The sequence below is a fragment of the Gobius niger genome (assembly GCF_951799975.1).
Source record: "Gobius niger genome assembly, chromosome: 7".
In the NCBI taxonomy this organism is placed as follows: domain Eukaryota; kingdom Metazoa; phylum Chordata; class Actinopteri; order Gobiiformes; family Gobiidae; genus Gobius; species Gobius niger.
In genome coordinates, this window is record NC_136858.1 from 39,408,699 (window position 1) to 39,431,400 (window position 22,702).

The 22,702-nt window shown below is 40.0% G+C and overlaps 1 protein-coding gene across 1 annotated transcript in view; it reads left to right on the forward strand.

Moving 5' to 3' along the window:
- LOC306965102 (uncharacterized protein) overlaps window positions 1-22,702 on the forward strand; it is a gene marked incomplete at its 3' end in the record, with an annotated part of 40,571 nt that overhangs the window by 10,751 nt on the left and 7,118 nt on the right. Inside the window, exons 8-10 of the mRNA XM_079559346.1 lie at window positions 1,255-1,535; window positions 14,644-14,727; window positions 18,973-19,078. Coding sequence (XP_079415472.1) covers window positions 1,255-1,535; window positions 14,644-14,727; window positions 18,973-19,078 — 471 coding nt within the window. The remainder of the gene's footprint in view (window positions 1-1,254; window positions 1,536-14,643; window positions 14,728-18,972; window positions 19,079-22,702) is intronic.

Sequence of the window (22,702 nt, forward strand, 5' to 3'; positions counted from 1 at the left end):
GCTAAAAATATCGTATCGCGATATTAGCTGATGCAATATCCGTATCGCGAGAAGCCACAATATATCGCAACAAGATCCACCCATTTTTTTTTTTTTGCAAACTCAAACTCATGCATTGAAGTCATGTGTAAAGGTTCAGTTTTAGTTTAACATTTACTAGCTTTGTTAACCCCTTAAATCCTACCTGAACTGAGCACATTTTCTCCAGTTCGGCTTTACCCCAATCCAAAAGCTTCTGGAAAAAAGCTGTGAAAATAGCGATAAAACAATGATGGAAATGTGACAAAAAAGTGAGAAAACATTGACAAAAAAAGTGACGAAAAATTTATGAAAAAGTGGCAAAAATGGATAAAAAATGGACCAAAAAATGTAAAAAATGTGACAAAAAAATTGACGAAAAATTGGCGAAAAAATGTAAAAAAAATTGACAAAAAAAGTGACAAAAAATTGATTAAAAATGTGACAAAAACTTCCAAAAAAACGATAAAAAATGTCAAAAATGTGACAAAAAAATGATTAAAAATTGACGAAAAATGGACAAAAATGTGACAAAAAATGTGATAAAAAATTACAAAAATGTGACAAAAATGTGACAAAAAAGTGAGAAAACATTGACAAAAAAAGTGACGAAAAATTTATGAAAAAGTGGCAAAAATGTCACAAAAATGGATAAAAAATGGACAAAAAATGGACCAAAAAATGTAAAAAATGTGAAAAAATTGACGAAAAATTGGCGAAAAAATGTAAAAAATGTGACAAAAAAGTGACAAAAAATTGATTAAAAATGTGACAAAAAATTCCCAAAAAACGATAAAAAATGTCATAAATGTGACAAAAAAATGATTAAAAATTGACGAAAAATTGACAAAAATGTGACAAAAAATGTGATAAAAAATTACAAAAATGTGACAAAAATGTGACAAAAAATTACAAAAAATCGATAAAAAAAAAAAGTCAAAAATGTGACAAAAAATGTATCAAAAATGGACGAAAAAATTACAAAAATGTGATAAAAAATTACAAAAAAGTAACAAAAATGAGTTGAACACCCAACAAAAAAATGATGGAAAAACATCTGATAACGTGAGGAAAAAGATCCTCTCGGTTCAGGCGGGAGTTAAGAGGTTAAATTCTACCCTTGTTTTGGTCCTGATTGGGTGTTTTTTAAGTCTTCTTTTGACACAATTTGAAGAAAATGGAACATATCGTGTTTGGTGAAATATCGTTCAGCCCTAATGCAAATAACAGGTGAAGAATCCTCCAGCTCAGCCACAGGAGCTTCATCTACAGGAGCTTCATCTACAGGAGCTTCATCTACAGGAGCTTCATCTACAGGAGCTTCATCTACAGGAGCTTCATCTACAGGAGCTTCATCTACAGGAGCTTCATCTACAGGAGCTTCATCTACAGGAGCTTCATCTACAGGAGCTTCATCCACAGGAGCTTCATCTACAGGAGCTTCATCATGGGAGCGAGTCGAGCCAAACGTGATCATGCAGAGGAGAGACTTTCACACAGGGACAAAGTGTTTCTGGGTTAGTTAGAAGTTTATTTTTCAAACTTTTGGCACAGAATATTAGCATCCATTATTTTCGTTTGTGTCTTATCCGCATCCTAATGATTGACTCTGTGCACTCGAGCGAACGGTAACAGCACTGGTCTCATTCATTAGTTCAGCAGGTACTTTCTACGTAACAAGAATATAATTAAATACACACATTTTAAGTATTTGAAGAGTTTCGTGGCGCTAGGCTAATGCGAGGCTAGTGCATGTCTATGGTATCAGCTAGCCTGCATTAAAAACAGAAAACTTATAACACCAGACTAACCATATACATGTCTGTGTCCATAGAATCATGTTTGGAAAATAACTGACCTGCATCACATGAATGATCACATTTTGAGGGACTATTTTCTAGCAGATCACTCCGCCGCCGCGTAGCTTATACAACCACGAAGCTGATGCTGCTCAGATATAACTTCTCTTAAAGAGGGGGGTTCTGCTTTCTTCAGTCCCACAGCACCAGTCTATATCTCACTACAATGATGACAAACCTTCTGCTGGTCTGTAAATGCAGTAAATTAGAATAACTGCCTTGTATAAAATGGCTGTAGTGAATGTCTTGAAATAGGCCTCTGTCTCTTTAAGAACCTCTGAGCCTTTAGACACGCCCCCTCCACACGCTGTCTGTGGCATCAGTGGGGAGGGGGTTCTGCTGAGGAGCAGTGGTTGGTTACTCGGCTGGTGACCAAAGCTCGGAGGCGTCTCCAGGAGGTGGGGGCGTTCCTAGGAGGACTCAGGCAAACCTATCCCTAAAATGGCCGCCATCAGAGTTTGTACAGATTACCCAAAATGGCCGCCATCAGAGTTTTTACAGATTACTCAAAATGGCCGCCATCAGAGTTTTTACAGATTACTCAGAAATACGTGAATGTGCCAAGGCAACACTTCAGCCATGTTTTTAATGAGGGAGTGACAGAATAACATGATGGAAAGCTCGAAAAAGTACATTTTGCAGAATACCCCCCTTTAACACAGACGTGTATATGGTTAGTCTGGTGTTATCAGTGACTCAGGTGCTCTGTGGAGCCGGTCACACTGTTTTTAATGCAGGCTAGCTGATACCATAGACATGCACTAGCCTAGCACTTGCCTAGCACCTGGATAACACTCTGGATAACTAATGAGGCTCTATGTCAAACATCCTGAAACATCCCTTTAATAGTCAGACATAAAGACAGTTGAACTAATGAATGAGACGGTGCTTTTGTTTTGCCGGAAGTCGTTTCCTGGGCGGCCGAGGTTTCCGTTAGCTTCACTTCAGCACTAAAACACTTGCTGGCACTAAATCAGAGTTTTGTTGTTGATGAACCGTAATGTTTGGACTCTTTAGTGCACTGGAATATCAGCCGCACCAACTGGATTTAAAAAGAATGTTTTTTATTGGCCGCTCTTATCCCGTCCCTCCAGGACAGCGCGATGTTGCAATCGGGTTTACAGCGCACATGTCAGAATCTTTTACAACACACCAAAGAAACATCAAGTGCAGGGCCTTTAATGTCTCTCTGTTGTGCCGACGAAAGCTGAAACCTTCGAGCTCAGGGCGGCAAACTCATGTCGGGCTGAAATCCAGCTCCCACGGCGGGTCACGGGTCACGGGACGCACTTAATAAATGAATAATAATGAGCTGTGATTTGGTCAAAGCCCCAGCGTGGCTGTCGCTTCATTAATAACCACGGCTGACACGGGTATTGCACTTTACAAGCCTGTGTCACGAGCTCCTCAAACTGCGACATGGTCATAGTTCATTCACTCCACACTCTGTGGTGGTGGAGCTGTTATTGAAGCCACAGCCGCCCTGGGGCAGACTGTCCATTTACCACGTGGCTATATAATGTGTTCTAGGGATGTCACGGTAACCGGTGTAGCGGTAAACCCCGGTAAAAATTCATAGTGCGGCTGCAGCGCCACCGCCAGTACATAAGCCGTGTCCGGATACCTCCGCACGATGGCACAATGCGTTACGGGGCTCCCAGTGGCAGATTCACTCTCGCCGCAGTTTTATGAATTTAACACTGATGGCATTTCCCCAAATCTGCAAAGCCAAAGCTCACTGGAAGGACAACAACAGTTTTCCTGATACAGACGGTTTATCTTCGTTTCTGACTCATGTAAAACCCTCGAAACATCATCAACACATCGTTATAGTTCCTTTTTTTTATGTAACGAGCACTGTTAAACTTTTTTGAAACGATTTCAGTTTGTGCAGGACTATCAATGCTTTCTGAACATATTAACACACATTTAAAAAAATACCGCGGTAAAACCGAAAACCGGGATCATTTTGGTCACAATTACCATGAGGTGAAATGTTCATACCGTGACAGCCCTAATGTGTTCATGTCCTGAGCTCTCATTATGTCAGTGCCCTCTGCTGGACACGTGTGGAACTCTTTCCTTTTTTTCTGTTTGATGCCCCCTAGTGGCTGGAATGAGCATTCTGGTTATTCTTTAAAAATCCCTAACTCCGCACAGGAATGGGCTGGAGACTCTACAGGGCGGGGGCCGGGTCACAGCCTCTCGTGTGTTTGACACCCCGGGTCTACAGGGCGGGGGCCGGGTCACAGCCTCTCGGGGCCCGTGTGTTTGACACCCCGGGTCTACAGGGTGTCCTGAAGTTAAACGCTTTGCATTTCCTTGATTTACTTTTGGCCGCCCCCCTCTCACGTGCCCCGCCCCCTCTCACGTGCCCCGCCCCCTCTCCTCATCTGACTTGATAATCACACTTGTCTTATTTATTTCCACCTCTCTCTTGACGTCTTGAGGAAACGTTTTCATTTGAAGTTTTGGCCTTAAACACTGAGAACGATGTGAAAAGATGCAATAATTAAGCGGCCGGACTGACCCGCTCTGAATGTTTAAACGAGCCGCAATGTTTGTGATAATCTGTACAAGGTTTGCTTTGGTTTGTAAAGTTTGAAATATATTTTTTAAAAAGTGCTTTGGCTTCGTTTCTTCTGAGTGAAGTTCTTCATCCTCTCCTCACAGTGAGACGCGTCGGCTTTGATTCCAGGTCTGTGTTTAACACTTTTATAACCAGTTACTTAAACATTGTAATACATTCTATCTCAGTGATTATCTTTAAAACATGTTTGTTTTACAGATTACTGTTTCAGAAATGTAGCTGAGTTACACCACTCTGAGCTACTTTTGAGTTCTTCACAGCTCGAAGGTCCCGGGTTCGATTCCCACCTGGACGGGGCCTTTCTGTGGGGTTTGCATGTTCTCCCGTGTCTGCGAAGGTTTCCTTCTGTTTCCTCCACCACTAAAACATGTACAATAGGCCAGGATGAAGGTGAAGACAGAAGCTGCCGAGCTCCTCCACGTTTCCCTTTTTAAATCTGGTCACGGCTGGTTTTGTAAAGCCCAATATCACAGCAGAAGTCGCCTCACAGGAGCACGGAAATTACCTTCAGTCCTGTGTGGCGCGTTTACATTTAGTTAATGAACTGTCCCGACCAGTTCATGAACTGGTCGGGACAGTCATTAACGTGCACTGTCCCAACAATAAATAAATAAAGTGCAGACAAAGATTTTCCCCATTGTCTCGTGTTTTGTTCTGACATTAAAGGACGAGATTGCGAATACACAGGGTGGCTGGGCGCACCCTTCGAGATCGGGAGGAGCCCTGGAGGAGCTCGGAGTAGAGTCGCTGCTCCTTCACGTGGAAAGGAGCAGCTGAGGTGGCTCGGGCATCTGTTCCGGATGCCTCCTGGTCGCCTCCCGCGGGAGGTGTTCCAGGCATGTCCTAGTGGGACAAGGCCTCGTGGACCCAGGACACGCTGGTGGGACTATGTCTCCGAGCTGGCCTGGTGTGGCCTCGGGGTCAGAACAGCTGGAGGAGGTGTGGCCTCGGGGGCAGAACAGCTGGAGGAGGTGTGGCCTCGGGGTCAGAACAGCTGGAGGAGGTGTGGCCTCGGGGTCAGAACAGCTGGAGGAGGTGTGGCCTCGGGGTCAGAACAGCTGGAGGAGGTGTGGCCTCGGGGTCAGAACAGCTGGAGGAGGTGTGGCCTCGGGGTCAGAACAGCTGGAGGAGGTGTGGCCTCGGGGTCAGAACAGCTGGAGGAGGTGTGGCCTCGGGGTCAGAACAGCTGGAGGAGGTGTGGCCTCGGGGTCAGAACAGCTGGAGGAGGTGTGGCCTCGGGGAGGAGTCAGTTTAGTATTTAATTGTAGTGCATGTGATGTTCTAAGTAACTGTGCAGTAACGTGCACCTGTGGGCGAGACACATGATGAAGAATGTGTATTAGTACTTTGCAGGTACATGTAAAACGACTCTAACCCTAAGGTCACATTATGAACCTGCAAAGTACTAATACACAGTATTACTACACAGATACACAGTTACTACATGTGTTAAGGTAGTGTAAAAAACATAAATCCCTATTTACTACTTCAGGTAAGTTGTGTTTTCTTCTTTTATTTCAGAGGCGTGTTCTTGTTTCAAATGAAGCGTAAAACAAAGCTAAAGAATCCAGCAGCTCCTCCTGATAAGAGGTGTAATAATAATGTGTGAAGCTGATCCTTTCAGAGCCGCTGTGGGTTTTCTCTCTCCCTCCTCCTCACAGTCTCTGCCTCTGATTCAGACACACCTGTGGACACACCCGTGGACACACACGTGCGCACACTGGGCACAGGTGGACTCTGCCCGCGCGCCGCAGGTGGAGCAGGTGGAACCGGAAAGCCTGGTGCGCGTGAGGAAACCTGGATGTTCCTCTGCAGACGGAGAGAGAGGCGACATGCTGCGCGTCAGGGTCGGTGAGTCTGAGTCTGCTGCTTCTGTGTCCGTGTCTGAGCTGTTGTGTTTCTGAGGCTGTTGTGTTTCTGTTGTTGTGTTTCTGAGGCTGTGTTTCTGAGCCTGTTGTGTTTCTGTTGTTGTGGAAGAATCTGTTTCACCTCCAGCTCCTCTTTAACTGAACACTTAGAGTTAGGGTTAGGGCTAGAGTTTCCTCAGAAGGTTCAGTCCGCAGTGATTCCTGTGACACGAGGAGCTGCTTAATGACACGAGGCGCAGTCTCTCTCTGAGGATCTGGTTTCACATTTTAACCCCTTAACTCCCGCCTGAACCGAGCACACGTTCCGCCTTTGGCTTTACCCAAATCTAAAAGCTTCTGTAAAAATAGCACTAAGCAAAAAAACATTGACAAAAGTGCAACAAAATGTGTGTTTTTTGTTGTTGTTGTTTTTTTTACAAAAGTGCAATAAAAAAAACAACAAAAGCATAATTAAAAAGTGACAGAAGAGCAATAAAAAATGTATAAAAGCGTGATTAAAATAATGACAAAAGCGCAATAAAACAAAAGTGTTTCATGAAGATGCTTCTGAAGCAGATCTGATGATTGTTATTGAAGCGATGTTTACAGAGTTTTCTCCCAGACCTTGATCCCTCAGAGTAATGTGAGCTGTACAAACCAGAACAGGCCGTGTGTTACAAATATAACAAGAGATTATTAGTTTAGTTTAGTTCATTTGTTCATTTGAGCAGTTAAAATTCTGCTCAAAAGGAGTGGGCCGAAGCAAAAGCTTATAAACGCCCCCGAAATCATTACAATAAAAGTGGATATCACAACAATAGCACAAAAGAACATATTACAAAGTACGAGAGCCTTGGAACACAGTATGCGCACACGTGAACACAACGTACCCGTCTGTGATTTAACACATTATGATACATTTAGCAACATCATACCTGGATTTGCCTCCTTAGTGAGGAACCTGTTACATTTCAAAGTGGACCACCCTTACAAAGCACTTAAGGGAATGTTCATGTAATTATAGGATAAGGTTTAAGCTTTTACTTGTTGTCTTTAAATGTCTCCATGGCGCTGCTCCTCTGTATTTGTCTGAGCTTCTGGTACGTCACGCCCCTGCTCGGGCTCTGAGATCTGCTGATCAGCTGCTTTTAGAGGTCCCTCGCTCCAAATATGTGACTAAAGGGGACAGGGCTTTCTCTGTTGCAGCTCCAAAACTGTGGAACGACCTGCCTCTCCACATCAGAGCTGCTCAGACACTGGAACAGTTTAAATCTTTGCTTAAGACACACTTTTATGCAAAAGCTTTTAACACTGTCTAGCACATATCTGGCCAAATCTAAGCTGTTCGTGCTTTGCTGTTTTGTATATTGTGTTTTGTTTTTTATTATTATATTTCTATTTGTTTCTGTACTGTAGGCCTTTTGTGAAGCACTTTGGTCAACAGCAGTTGTTTTAAATGTGCTATATAAATAAATTTGATTTGATTTGATAATTAACAGAATTTAGCAGAAGAGAAACGAAGCACAATAACAGTCTTGTTACATGTGCGATGTTTGTACAAAGCAAGTTACAAACGGAGAACGATCAGTCGAATGGTTATCAATATTATTATGTAATATGTAGTAAGTATTTAAGCCCTGCGTAGTGTAGTGCGTTAAAAAGCCAGGGTGTCGAGCGGGCTAGTTGAAGAGGGCGTTACCTCCCCATCAACAAACCCCCACATCTGTTTTTTTTTAGTTTTTAGAAGATGTTCCTTTACTGTGAGGTGCATTAAAAGACGAGGTTCCTGAGCCCGTCGGGAGGGGCCTCTCAGCAGATTTGTAGCTCGCCTGCCCTACTTCTCTATTTGCAATTATAAACAATAGAATGACAACCGTTCAGAGCAGCAGATTGATCCTAACCAGTTCATCGCTGTCGTGTCATAACAGGACGTTTACGCCTGTGTCACCGTTATCTTCTGCTCTGTCACAATCACGCGCTCAACCAGAAAATCTGATTTCTAATTAGTCTTGGAGACGTTTAGTGACGGTGATGATCCACACAGCTCATGCAGAGGCGGGTCGAGGAGCGCCATGTTTCAGCTGTGACATAAATCATGATGAACTAAACATGTAATAATGTGAAAATACAAATGTCTATACCAGAAAAAAAGAAGAAAAAGGGCACCGCTACATACAGTATATCTTAGGTCAACATTAAAGAGGTCAGATCAGGGGGGCCCAAACTTTTTGTCTCTGAGGCCAAAATGAAAAAGTGCCTGTGAGTCTCGGGCCAAACACGGCGATGACAAGCACGAAAAACACATATAACTGCACATTACAACAGGTGCAGTTACATTTTATTTACTTTTAATGTTTTCGATAGCCCACATTTGCATTTGATTCTATCTATGCAAATAACATGCTCTATTAAAACAACTGGTAACTCTGGCAAAAGCCTAGTTTTAGTCGAACAAAATCAACATTTGTAGCAATTTAGTGCAAAAATACAAAACACCTGCATCTACAGCACCTCATTCATTAACTCAAAGAAAACGCCACATTAGATTATTTTGAAAGTGTCAGTTCAGCATCAATCCTTTTATAAGTCAGTTTTAACACATACTGTTGTTGATGTAAACAACCTTTGCAATAAAACTTGGAAAACTGTGAAAGTTGATGCTACAAAGCTCTGTAACTGATAGATACAAGAGAAAGACTCCACAACAGTGTTTCCTTAACTTTGGGAAAGGAGTGAAACAGCGCCCCCAATTTGACGCTGGTGGTCAAAAAGTGTACTGCATCCATATTTACCTTTGAGAATGAATGGGAGAGAGTTAGTATTAACCACACACAGCACAAAAGTAGGTCACTCTCTGGCGGGACAACAGAATTGGGCCCCACTTTGGGCACCCCTGGGTTAGATGCAAGTTCGTGATTTTAGACTCACTGCTGCCACCTCAGGTCATACGTGTAACTGCAGCTTCTATATTAAGCTTCTGACCCGAAGTGACACCTTTCTGAGTGACAGGATTTTAGAGGCAGGTGAACAGGTCTGAGCTCATTCTACACATGAGGACATGGAGGAACATGTGGGGGAGGAACATATATAATTGTAACATTCCCTTTAACAATCCCTTTAAGGTTCACTTTAAAGTTGCTAGTTTCTCCTGCTTCGTCATAATGTTACGGCTCATTCTTCCCAGACTTTTGCTTCAGGTTTTCTGGTGTATAAGGGTTCGCTCTGCCCTTGTTTGCCCGTCATGAGTGAACAGTTTGATTTGCACATACAGGGAGCGCCTAAAGAACCTGTTTTTCTGGTCACTTCAGTCTGGTATGAATGGAACGTTATCCCTGGACTCTGGTTTTGTCTCAGGATCCACGAAAGACACAGTAAGATAAGAAACAGCAAAACTCTGAAGATACAGAACAAGCACAGACAAAGCACAGTCCTGGAAGCATAAATGTTTAGTCACAAAGTAGATAAAACCTGAGCAGTTATTCATGTTCAGGGCTGGTTTTCAGACTGTGAATGTGTGAAGTTTCATGCACTTTAGTAAGAACAGCATCAGCCACTGCATCAGGAGGAGATGATCTTCTACACGATTTACTTTATGTCTTTTCTTTTGTGTTTTGTTCCAGATAAAAATAACAACACATTTCTTATTCATGAGTTTGAAGGAGAGGAGTAAAAGTTGTGTTTCTCTTTATAATAAGGGATGATTGTTAAGTGTGAATAAGGTGATAATAATAAGCATTAAACCATGGTCTGGGTGATACTGGACTCTGATTGGCTGGTGCATTATTCTGGTATAACCGCACACGTAGTCCGGTAGTTAAATCACTGGGATGTCACTCCGCTGTGGCGTCTCCATAGCAACGCCTGACACAGCTGAGTCAGATAAAGGCGTAATTAGTGACTGACAGGAACGTATGAGATGGATTTAGTGTTTGCTAAATGTTTGTAGAGGAGAGTGAGCAGCTAGGTTAGCTACTGTTAATAACATATGAGCTTTACATTTCTATTGGAAACGGTTAAGGCTATTCATCATTTTCAGGCGTACATAAAATGATCCTGCATTGAAGCATCTTTGTCTGGATTAGTAAAGTCAAACATAAAAGTTTGAGTTGGGGGGGCCCAGGTGTGAGCGACTCCACCGCAGCTGTTTCTTCAGGTTAACCCCTGAACTCCCGCCTGAACCGAGCACGTTTTCTCCAGCTCGGCTTTACCCCAATCCAAAAGCTGAGGTGTGAAAGGTGTGAAAATAGCGACAGAACTGAGACGAAAACAAGGATGAAGATGTGACAAAAATGTGACAAAAAAAAGACAAAAAAAGACCAAAAAAAACAAAAATGTGACAAAAAATGTAACAAAAAAAGTGACAAAAAAAGATTTAAAAAAACAAAAATGTGACAAAAAATGTGACAAAAAAAAAAAGACAAAAATTTGACAAAAAAATGACAAAAAAGACAAAAAAAGACAAAAAATACCCGACAAAAAAAGACAAAAAAAGACAAAAATTTGACAAAAAAATGACAAAAAAAGACAGAAAACGACAAAAAAAAACCCGACAAAAAAAGACAAAAAATGTGACAAAAAAAGACAAAAAAAAGACAAATAATGTGACCCAAAAAAGGTAAATAACTGGTGCCCACGAGTGGCGCATATCGGTGTTTCCTTCCAGGGAAAAGTGTTTCCGGGTTAGTCCTGTTGTGTTGTGATTCTGTGCTGATGTTGTGTCGTTGAGCCTGACTGAGATCCTCGTAATAGCTGCGGAGAATGACTCGCTCTGAGACCAGCCTTCAGTGACCGGCTAATAACCCACACAAAATAGTCCCGTGGTCTGGCAGATTTAGTGACTTTAGTCAATGAAAAACACATTTATTATAAATGTTAGGTTTGTGGGACCCTGGTATAAGCGGATTAAACAACGAGGAGCCGCGTTAGACGTTAGAATGCACTTACTCCGCTGCGCGTCGTGGTGTTCGTGACTCCGCGTCGTGCATTATAACCGTCTAATGCACGGCTCCTCGTTGTTTAATCCTACTTAGTGTCGTTAAGATTAGGGGAGGAGATGAATATGCAAAATATTATTCATGGGTTATTTGTGGAGGTCAGTTAATACGATACAGAGCTCACGATACGATGTAGAAGAAGAAGAAGTATGATGTAGAGCTCACGATATGATACAGAGTTCACAATACGATACTTATTGTGATTCAAGTGTATCGCGAAATAGATAAGATATATTCCGAAATTCAAGAAAAAAGGCTCTCATAGGTGCATAAAATGTAGGTTTTTATTGCGCTCATTAAGCTCATCGTGCAGTTTGAGCCTTTTATTGTAGTGGTTAGAGCAGGTTGTGACTCTGAACACAGACTACGGTCAGACAAACATATTTCATGATGCAGGTGCTTCGAATATGATACGTGTTTAATCATGACCTCCAAAACAATAGATTTCAAATACGATTTACTGAGTTTATGTTGTGGATTGTCCTTGGTTTATGTTGTGGATTGTTTCCTGAGGTTAGGTTGTGAAGGTTGAAAGTGACAAAAAACGGACAAAAAATTGACAAAAAAGTGATGAAAAATTTAGGAAAAAGTGACAAAAAATTGACAAAAAAGTGACAAAAAAGTGACGAAAAATGGACAAAAAAATTACAAAAATTTGACAAAAAAATTAGGAAAAAGTGACAAAAAATTGACAAAAAATTGACAAAAAAGTGACGAAAAATTTAGGAAAAAGGGACAAAAAATGGACAAAAATTTCCTGAGTTTATGTTGTGGATTGTCCTTGGTTTCCTGAGTTTATGTTGTGGATTGTCCTTGGTTTCCTGAGGTTCTGTTGTGGATTGTCCTTGGTTTCCTGAGGTTCTGTTGTGGATTGTCCTGAGTTTATGTTGTGGATTGTCCTTGATTTGGTTTCCTGAGTTTATGTTGTGGATTGTTTCCTGAGCTTATGTTGTGGATTGTCCTGAGTTTATGTTGTGGATTGTCCTGAGTTTATGTTGTGGATTGTCCTTGGTTTCCTGAGGTTCTGTTGTGGATTGTCCTTGGTTTCCTGAGGTTCTGTTGTGGATTGTCCTGAGTTTATGTTGTGGATTGTCCTTGATTTGGTTTCCTGAGTTTATGTTGTGGATTGTTTCCTGAGCTTATGTTGTGGATTGTCCTGAGTTTATGTTGTGGATTGTCCTGAGTTTATGTTGTGGATTGTCCTGAGCTTCTGTTGTGGATTATTTACTGAGCTCATGTTGTGGATTGTCCTTGGTTTCTTCTCTCCGTTGCTGCTCAGGGACTGTTGATCCTTCATGTTTTGTCGTTGTTATCTCGGCCAGTGCCAAGGACAGTTTCATCCACTTCTCAGCGTTTGCATCAGATCTGACCAGTTCCTTCCTGTTTGCCACGTCTGCGTCTGATTGGCTGAAAACAGAACATTATTAAAATGTGGAGAAAATGAGGAAGTTCGTCGATGATTTGCACCATGTGAAGTCGGAGGCAGGAGTGTTTTTAAAGCGACCACTTTAATCCTGTTCTGTGTTTTCCAGGCTCGTCCAAGATGCAGCGTCCGAGCGTTTTACGTAAGTTTCCGCCTGTTTCGTGTGTGTTTTGCTCAAAGGCACAGCGGCACCATCTGTTGTGTTGGCTGGTGTTGCTTTCCATACGTTTTGCATGGGAGGCCGAGCTGCTGGTTTAAACGCTCCGGTTCAACGAGACTTTGATGCAAAAATAACTAAACGATTCCCGGGAAGTGTGGAGCTCAACACGGCCGCCTGGGTTTGGATCAAACAAGGCTCAAAGCAGAACCTCAGTGGGAAACGAGAAGGAACGACAACGGAAAATAAATCTGCTTTTGGATTAACCCTTAACTCCCGCCTGAACCCAGCACGTCTTCCCCAGCTTTACCCCAATCCAAAAGCTTCTGGAGAAAAGGTGTGAAAATAGCGACAGAACTGAGACGAAAACAAGGATGGAAATGTGACAAAAAAAGTGACGAAATTTTTTTGGAAAAATTGACAAAAATTTGACAAAAAAGTGACAAAAAATTTAGGAAAAAGTGGCAAAAAAGTCACAAAAATTTGACAAAAAAGTGACGAATTTTTTTGGAGAAAGTGACAAAAAATTGACAAAAAATTTAGGAAAAAGTGACAAAAAATTGACAAAAAAGTGACAAAAAAGTGACAAAAAATTTAGGAAAAAGTGGCAAAAAAGTCACAAAAAATTGACAAAAAATTGACGAATTTTTTTGGAAAAAGTGACAAAAAATTGACAAAAATTTGACAAAAAATTGACAAAAATGAGACGAAAAATTTAGGAAAAAGTGACAAAAATTTGACAAAAAATTGACAAAAAATTGACAAAAAAATTAGGAAAAATTTAGGAAAAATTTACAAAAAAGTGACAAAAAAGTGACGAATTTTTTTGGAAAAATTTACAAAAAATTTACAAAAAATTTACAAAAAATTTACAAAAAATTTACAAAAAATTTACAAAAAATTTACAAAAAATTTACAAAAAATTTACAAAAAATTTACAAAAAATTTACAAAAAATTTACAAAAAAGTGACGAAAATGAGACGACTGCCCGACAAAAAAAGTGATGAAAAAAAATCTGCCGTGAGGAAAAAGATCCATTTAGTTTTGTAGGTCTTTCAGATGAGGCGTTACACTGGCCTACAGGATTTGGGTAAAGCTGAACTGGAGAAAATGCTCTCGGTTCAGGCGGGAGTTAAGAGGTTAAAAGGACAAATCTGTGCAAATCTGTGGGTTCAGTGTCGGGTTTTCACACTGTCATGACGTCCTGAGGCAAAGGCAAAATAAAACGTTGATTTTTTTACCCTGTTTGGGTTGTTGAGCCTCTGACAGCCATCGCTGCTGAGGCGGGAAACAGTGAGATGCTCATTGAGAATGTCTGAAAACATGAAGTGAGTTAGAGGAACTCAGCAACGATAACTTTAAAGGAACAGGCCAGCGTTTCTCCACACTGAGATATGTTCTTACCTGAGCTGTGACGAGTTCTTTAGGACCTGTCTGATCTTCAGTCACGTAAACACAGCGCAGACGGCGTTAGCATTTAGCCCCTCCCTCTCTCCTCTATAGCTCCAAAACAGGTCAAGATAGAAGCTACCAAGCTCTTCCACGTTTTCCCTATTTAAATATGGTTACGTGAAGTGTTACACTACAAAGTATAATTACACACAATTAAACAATGTGGATTTTCTAAGCGGATAAAAGGGGGAACTATATTGTAAGGCGTAATAACACCAGGAGTAGTTTGGCATCCGCACAGTAATCTTCACTTTACTGCGCCGTCTCGCTCAGATTTCTCACATTTGACTCTTTCTCTGCAGGATATTGGAGGTTTATCGCGGCGGCGCTGACCGTGGCCACGTTCTCCACTTTTCTCATCCAAAAATACGGCGACTTCTTCAGCGGTGAGTCTGAAAACACAGTGATTAGAAGATCCAGGTTCAAAGGTCACTGCGGTGATGCATAAGAGGAGATCAAATTATACAGGACAACCACTGGGAAAAACATTGGACTGTACTGGGGCTGCACGATACGAAAAATGACTGAATTTTCATAATAGAATAAACACATGCAGCTGATTCAAGGACCTTTTACACAAATCTCAGCTCAAACTATAACAAACGCTTCTCAGCATCATTTAACACAAACATCTCCCTTTGTCTCGTCCAAGAAACGGCCGTAAACCTGACGTTTATTATTGAGCTGGATCAGTGCAGATGTTTCCCAGCCTGAGACTGTACAGACTAAACCCCCCAAAATGAAGAAACAAAAAACTAATCAGAAAGTGTAGACCAGGGGCAGAGTTGGTCTTAAAGCTTCCACAGGTTTTGTGAGGCTGTTTGTCGCTCTGTAAGGTCGAAATAATAACAGACAGTTTGTGTTTTTACTAAATAATGACACAGTGACCGACATCAGACGGGGTTTTCCATCAGGCTACACTATTACTGTAACTGTGTCCACTTTAGGTCCAGGTCGTTTGAATATTTCAAACAGAAACAAACTGAAACAAACTGAAACAAACAGAAACAAACAGAAACACACAGAAACACACAGAAACCTCCTGCCCAGTGAACACAGTGCCCGGTCTCTCAGCACATGATCCTTCTTGACGCCGTGGCAGAGACAGATGAACAGGTGAACAGGTAACAGGTGAACAGGTGAACAGGTGAACAGGTAACAGGTGAACAGGTGAACAGGTGAACAGGTGAACAGGTGAACAGGTGAACAGGTGAACAGGTAACAGGTGAACAGGTAGAGGGCGTTGGCTCTGCACGGCTGCGTTCCTTGTATTGTTCACTGGCCCTTTGTCTTTCCGGTACAGTAACATCAATAAAAGAGCAGGATTGATTTTCTATGTCGGCCTTTGTTTATCACCGCTACGTCAGGCTATTAGGCAATTAGAATATTGTTATTCCACTTAAACAGTGAACTAATACATGCTAGACTCATTATAAGTGAGATATGTACAGCCTTTATTTGTTTTCATTTGGATTATTATGGCTCATCTTGTAAAAAACCCAAATGAAAAATCTCCTAATATTGTTTTGAAAATGGACTGTAATTATCATAATCATCAACATTATAACAAACAAAGGCCATATGTCACTGTGCATGGCATGGATCTATATCATAGTTTCACACATTAAAGCAGCACTCAGTAACTTGTTTACCTTCATAAATCCTTTTCGCAGTAATATTTAGTTTATGGGACGATTGGAGGGTCTTTCATCGCCCCCTGGTGTCTCTGGCCAGAATACCACACATGCAGCTTTCCCTGCTCCGACCCGGAGTCACCAATACACACTAATGCAAACACAAGAAGAAGCTAACAGGCTAACGGATAAAGCTAACTGCGAGTTAGCGCCACTTAAACAGTATTTACAGCCAAGTTTGAGTGAAAAAAATGATCTCCGTCGTGTAGCTGGATGAACAATCTCCCTCTGTCCCTTTGTCTTTTCTGTCAGCGTAGGCAATTAAAACAATTAAGACAATTAAAAAACGCAACTTGCTACGACACCTGCAGCGGCGCTTATGGCCTCTAGGGGCATGAGTTACTTAGCTCTGCTTTAAGTTGAATTACAGAAATAAATGATCTTTTGAACGATATTGAAATGTTCTGAGTTTCACCGTGTCTCTCCTCCGGTTGTCCTGCACAGCCCTGTCCCACCTGGTCAGAAAATGTCCACACTTTTTCAATAAAGTTAGATTTACACCGAGAACGGCAAACGATGCACAAGTGTTTCTGTGATTAAGGCGTTAAAGTCACAGCAAAGCGTCGCACGTGTTTCAGGTCTCCATTCATCAATTATACAAACAGTCTGGTCCAAAACACGTCTCACTTTTTATTTTGTCCATTTTACACTATTATTATTATTATTATTATTATTATTAGGCCCGAGCGGCCTGGCAGGGCTCGGGCCTATTGTAATTGTACGGCAGTGCGCGGAGCGCACTGAAGAAAGACGTGCGCATAGCGCACGTCCCGAAAAGAGCGCGCAGCGCTCAAGAAACAGAGCGCGGAGCGCTCCCCATGCATTAGACAGTAATGGGGGGACCCCGGCACCACGCCCTGTCCGGTGAAATAGGCGTGTGCCGCGAAAGCGGCACATTTGTAACTGCTCGCATGAAAAAAGGTGAAAAATCCAGGCATGGCGCAACATTGACAAGAAAGTAGTCGATGACGAGCGCAACGCGCTCGTCATCGACCATGGCCACTCCCCAGTGCCCAAAACACTACTATAGTGACTCAGGGCATTAAGGCCTATCCAATGATATAGGTGTTTGCCGCGAAAGCGGCATATTTGTTGTTGCTCGCACAAAAATCTGAAAAAAAAACGCATTAAGAAATATTGACAAAGAAGAGGTAAAATACGAGCGCAACGCGCTCGTATTTGACAATGAACCTTACGGGTGGGTTACTGGACGTGAGACCTTTCCGACGATATAAATATGGGCCGCCGCAGGCGGCGCTATATTGTTATTGTAAGGGTTTTTCTTATTCTTATTATTATTATTATTATTATTATTTTTCCTCTCCCCGAGGAAATCCACTTTCCCACCGACGAAAAGTCCAGAATTTTTGCCCAAAATTCAATTTGGTGAAAACAAAAAACTTCACATCTCCAAAATTCAAAAATTCAAAAAAATGGCGCGTCAGCGCCCCCTGGAAAAACCACGTTAACATTGCGGCCTATGGCCAGACCCCCCAAAATCCCGAAAACCCCGAAAATTTTAGTTCGTCGTAGACGAAAGAAATTCGGCACAGTGATTGGTCACATGAAGCCGAGAAAAAAAACATATTACGCGGTTGCTAGGCAACCAACAGTATGGCGGCCATCTTGGCCAGAAGAGCGACCTGGCGCCGAAGGCGCCTTTTCGTGCCCTCGCATTTGAACGAACTCGTCCTAGGGCGTTGAACGCAGCGACCCCTCGGTCGCTCCAGATCATCTACACATGTGGGGCATTAAAAGTTGTTAAAAACTTTCTAATAGGATTTCCGGTTTTGTCATGGCAACGCCATGAATTTGGCGTTCGTTTTTGGCGTTCGCCGTCACCTTCGAAGAGTCATAACTCGCACATACTTTGGCCGATTTTAGTGAAATTTGAATCGTTGGTCGAGTCGTCGGCCCCGGATGTTTTGATATGGGAATTTTGAAAATGGGCGCAATAGCGCCCCCTGCAGAGCACCGAATAAAAATGAATGGGGAAAAAAAGTAAACTTTGTCGTAGACAAATAAAATTTGGCACACACATCCGTCACGTGACCACGATCAAAAAGTAAATTATGGCCACGCCCATTTTCCCACCGCGTTGCCATGGCAACGACCCGAAATAAAGTTTGGCGTAGCCAAACCAAAATTGGTACACACGTTCGTCGTGACTGTCCGAACAAAAAAGTACATTACGTGGTTGCTAGGCAACCCACACAAAATCGGCCATTTTGGGAAATATCGCGTGATCAAAGGCATTTCTTGCCTTTGCTCTTTTATAAACTCAACCGAGGGTGGCAGGGACGGCATAACCATGTAGGGCGCGGCAGCGCCCCCCGGTTGTTGCGGTGGCGTGCGACGGCGTGCGCCAACCGGCCAACGCTGCTCGCGAGGGCCTCTAAATGCCGCTTGCGGCTTTAATTATTATTATTATTTATTTTATTTTATTTATTTATTTTTTCATTTTATTTTTTTATTTTATTTTTTTTTCATTTTTTTTTTTTTTCATTTTTTTTTTTTTTTTGTATTTGTATTTCTATTTCTATTTTCATTATTTTTATTTTTATTTTCATTTTCATTTTTATTTTTTTATTTTTTTATTTTTTTTATTTCTATTTTTATTTATTTTTTTATTTATTTTTATTTTAATTTTTTAATTTATTTTTTTATTTTTATTTTTATTATTTCTATTTCTATTTCTATTTCTATTTCTATTTCTATTATTATTATTGTTATTATTATTGTTATTATTATTATTATTATTATTATTATCATCCATGAGAAAATGCTGTAAACATGAACTTGTTTTTGCAGCCGCGACAGAAAGATCCTCAGCCTCAGAGACGTTGAAGAGAAAAGGCAAACCTGGTAATGAGCTTAAACTGTTGCTTTAGTTTTTGTTGTTCCTTTTAGTAAATGAGATTTGTTTGTCTTTCTCAGTGAGTCCGTGTCCGACGACGACCTGCCCCGAAAACCACTTCAGCTTCTTCATCCAGAGCGGAGCCGCCAACGTCGTCCCGCCAAAGATCTGCTTCAGGAACGAGCTGTGAGTCTGAACCAGGACTAAAGCGTGTGAGGAGAACCAGCTCAGAGCAGCAATAAGAGAGACTGATCCATCATATTCAATCATGGAAACAGCTGACAACCATTTTAGTGATGGATTCATGGTTTTCCGGTTCACACAGACTCACAAAGAGATGTTTGTACTAGTGAGCGCGCCTGAATACAAGCCGCATCTATGAAGGTTCATTTGTGTTTTTATTATCAGTGTTTTTTATACAATGAATTTATGCAACTGAATTTTTTGCATCTGTATTTCACCACCATATTTGAAAAAATTCTGTTTAATTTTTTTCGCTGATGAAAAAAAAATCAGTGAAAAAAAAAAAAAATCTGTGTAATTTTTTTTTGCTGCTGAAAAAAAAAATAGTGAAAAAAAAAGTGAAAAAAAAAAAAAATCTGTGTAATTTTTTTTTGCTGCTGAAAAAAAAAATAGTGAAAAAAAAAAGTGAAAAAAAAAAAAATCTGTGAAAAAAAAAAAAATCTGTAATTTTTTTTGCTGCTGAAAAAAAAAATAGTGAAAAAAAAAAGTGAAAAAAAAAAAATCTGTGAAAAAAAAAAAAATCTGTGTAATTTTTTTTTGCTGCTGAAAAAAAAAAAAGTGAAAAAAAAAAAAGTGAAAAAAAAAAATCAGTGAAAAAAAAAAAATCTGTGTATTTTTTTTTGCTGCTGAAAAAAAAAATAGTGAAAAAAAAAAAAAGTGAAAAAAAAAAATCAGTGAAAAAAAAAAAAATCTGTGTAATTTTTTTTGCTGCTGAAAAAAAAAATAGTGAAAAAAATAAATCAGTGAAAAAAAAAAAATCAGCGTATTTTTTTCGCTGCTGTAAAAAAGCTGCGAAAAACAGCTGATGAGCCAATCAGATTGTGAGCTCCCAGAGCCAAGGAGGAAACTGGCTGCGTCCAAACGTCAAACTAGAGTTAAAAGTCCTCACTTAAACCCAGAATAAAATAGTAAAACTAAATGCATTCATTGTGGAAGCGTAGGATCTGATCACTGGTGCTGTACCAGGCTGAAAGGAGCAGCGTTTTTTATAGAAACGTACGAATTTGCGTGTTAGCTTAGCGCTCACTCATTTCAGTGGGTTAGCCTAGCCTAGCGGCGTCCATTGGTTTACATGAAACAGTTAGCATCGGACATTGAGCTGTTGTTTCTCCTAAAACATTTAACAAAACTAAATGATCCAAAGCTCAACTGTGTATGTGAGAACAGTCATTCATTCATTCACTCTTTTTCACAGAATTTTTTTTTTTTTTCAAGATTTTTTTTTAAAGCAGTGAAAAACAAAATACGCTGAATTTTTTTTTTCACTGAATTTTTTTTTTCAGCAGCGAAAAAAATTACACAGAATGTTTTTAAATATGGTGCTGAAATACAGATGCAAAAAATTCCGTTGCATAAATTCAGTGTATAAAAAACACTGATGATAAAAACACAAATGAACCTTCATACACATCAACTAAATGTATAAAGGACAATAAAAAACACACATAAGCTGCTGCCGTCCACTGGAAATACTTTCTCTCTGCGCGCCAAGATATTCCAAGAGAACGAAAGCCTTCGAGTTTATTAACGTTTATAAAAGTGTGCTAAACTTAAAGGGATTATATGGAGTTTAAAACTGTTAAAATTCAGTATTTTCCTCCCCCTACATGTTCCAGCCATGTCCTAGGCAAGGCAAGTTTGTTTGTACGGCACATTTCATCTACATGTACAAGTCAGTCACAGCAACACCAGACCCCAAACAGAAAAAAATAAAATAAAAAGCATTAAATTAAGCATTAAAGGGATGTTTCAGGATTTTTGACATAGGGCCTCATTAGTTATCCAGAGTGTTGCTGATTTATGGAGATATTTTTTGTGTGTAATTCATGCAGTTCTTATGTTTGAAGAGTTTCGTGGCGCTAGGCTAATGCGAGGCTAGTGCATGTCTATGGTATCAGCTAGCCTGCATTAAAAACAGCGTGACCCGCTCCACAGAGCACCTGAGGCAAATCACTGATAACACCAGACTAACCATATACATGTCTGTGTCCATAGAGTCATGTTTGGAATATAACTGACCTGCATCACATGAAGGATCGCATTTTGAGGGACTATTTTCTAGCAGATCACTCCGCCGCCGCGTAGCTTATACAACCACGAAGCTGATGCTGCTCAAATATAAGGTCTTTTAAATGACTCTATGGACACAGACGTTTATATGGTTAGTCTGGTGTTATCAGTGATTTGCCTCACACTGTTTTTAATGCAGGCTAGCTGATACCATAGACATGCACTAGCCTTGCATTAGCCTAGCGCCACAAAACTCTTCAAATATAAGAACTGCATGAATTACAAAAAAAATGAGGAAATGGAAACTAGGAGATGAGGCCCTGTGTCAAACATCCTGAAACATCCCTTTAATGTCCTGATGTGCAGACTGAGCTCAGACCTGTTCACCACAACTGCCTCTGAAATCCTGCTCTCGGATTGACAATCAGAGATATAAAAGCAGGTTGTTATTGACAGCATGACACAACGTTCAGTATCACAGTTACAATCTATAAATCTGGATGAAGCGTTCTTATACTTCAACAGAAAGTACCTGTAATGTTGAATATGTGACGTGATAATGAGGAAAACCGTCCCGTCTGTGGCTCAAAAATCCATTAAAAAAGTGACAAAAATCCATCAAATAATGACAAAAATCCATTAAAAAAGTGACAAAAATTCATCAAAAAAATGACAAGAATCCATCAAAAAAAAAGACAAAAAATCCATCAAAAAAGTGACAAAAATCCATTAAAAAAGTGACAAAAATCCATCAAAAAAAGACAAAAATCCAGCAAAAAAATGACAAAAATCCAGCAAAAAAATGACCAAAATCCATCAAAAAGTGACAAAAATCCATCAAAAAAGTCACGATTATTTTGGTCATAATTGAAATCACGATTATTCAAACGATTATTTGTTGCCTTTAAAAAGATTCATCAAAAAAGTGACAAAAATCCAGCAAAAAAAGACAAAAATCCATCAAAAAAGTGACAAAAATCCATTAAAAAAGTGACAAAAATCCATCAAAAAAAGTGACAAAAATCCATTAAAAAAGTGACAAAAATCCATCAAAAAAAGTGACAAAAATCCATTAAAAAAGTGACAAAAATCCATTAAAAAAGTGACAAAAATCCATTAAAAAAATGACAAAAATCCATCAAAAAAAGTGACAAAAATCCATTAAAAAAGTGACAAAAATCCATTAAAAAAGTGACAAAAATCCATTAAAAAAGTGACAAAAATCCATTAAAAAAATGACAAAAATCCATCAAAAAAAGTGACAAAAATCCATTAAAAAAGTGACAAAAATCCATCAAAAAAAGTGACAAAAATCCATTAAAAAAGTGACAAAAATCCATTAAAAAAATGACAAAAATCCATCAAAAAAAGTGACAAAAATCCATTAAAAAAGTGACAAAAATCCATTAAAAAAGTGACAAAAATCCATTAAAAAAGTGACAAAAATCCATTAAAAAAATGACAAAAATCCATCAAAAAAAGTGACAAAAATCCATTAAAAAGTGACAAAAATCCATCAAAAAAAGTGACAAAAATCCATTAAAAAAGTGACAAAAA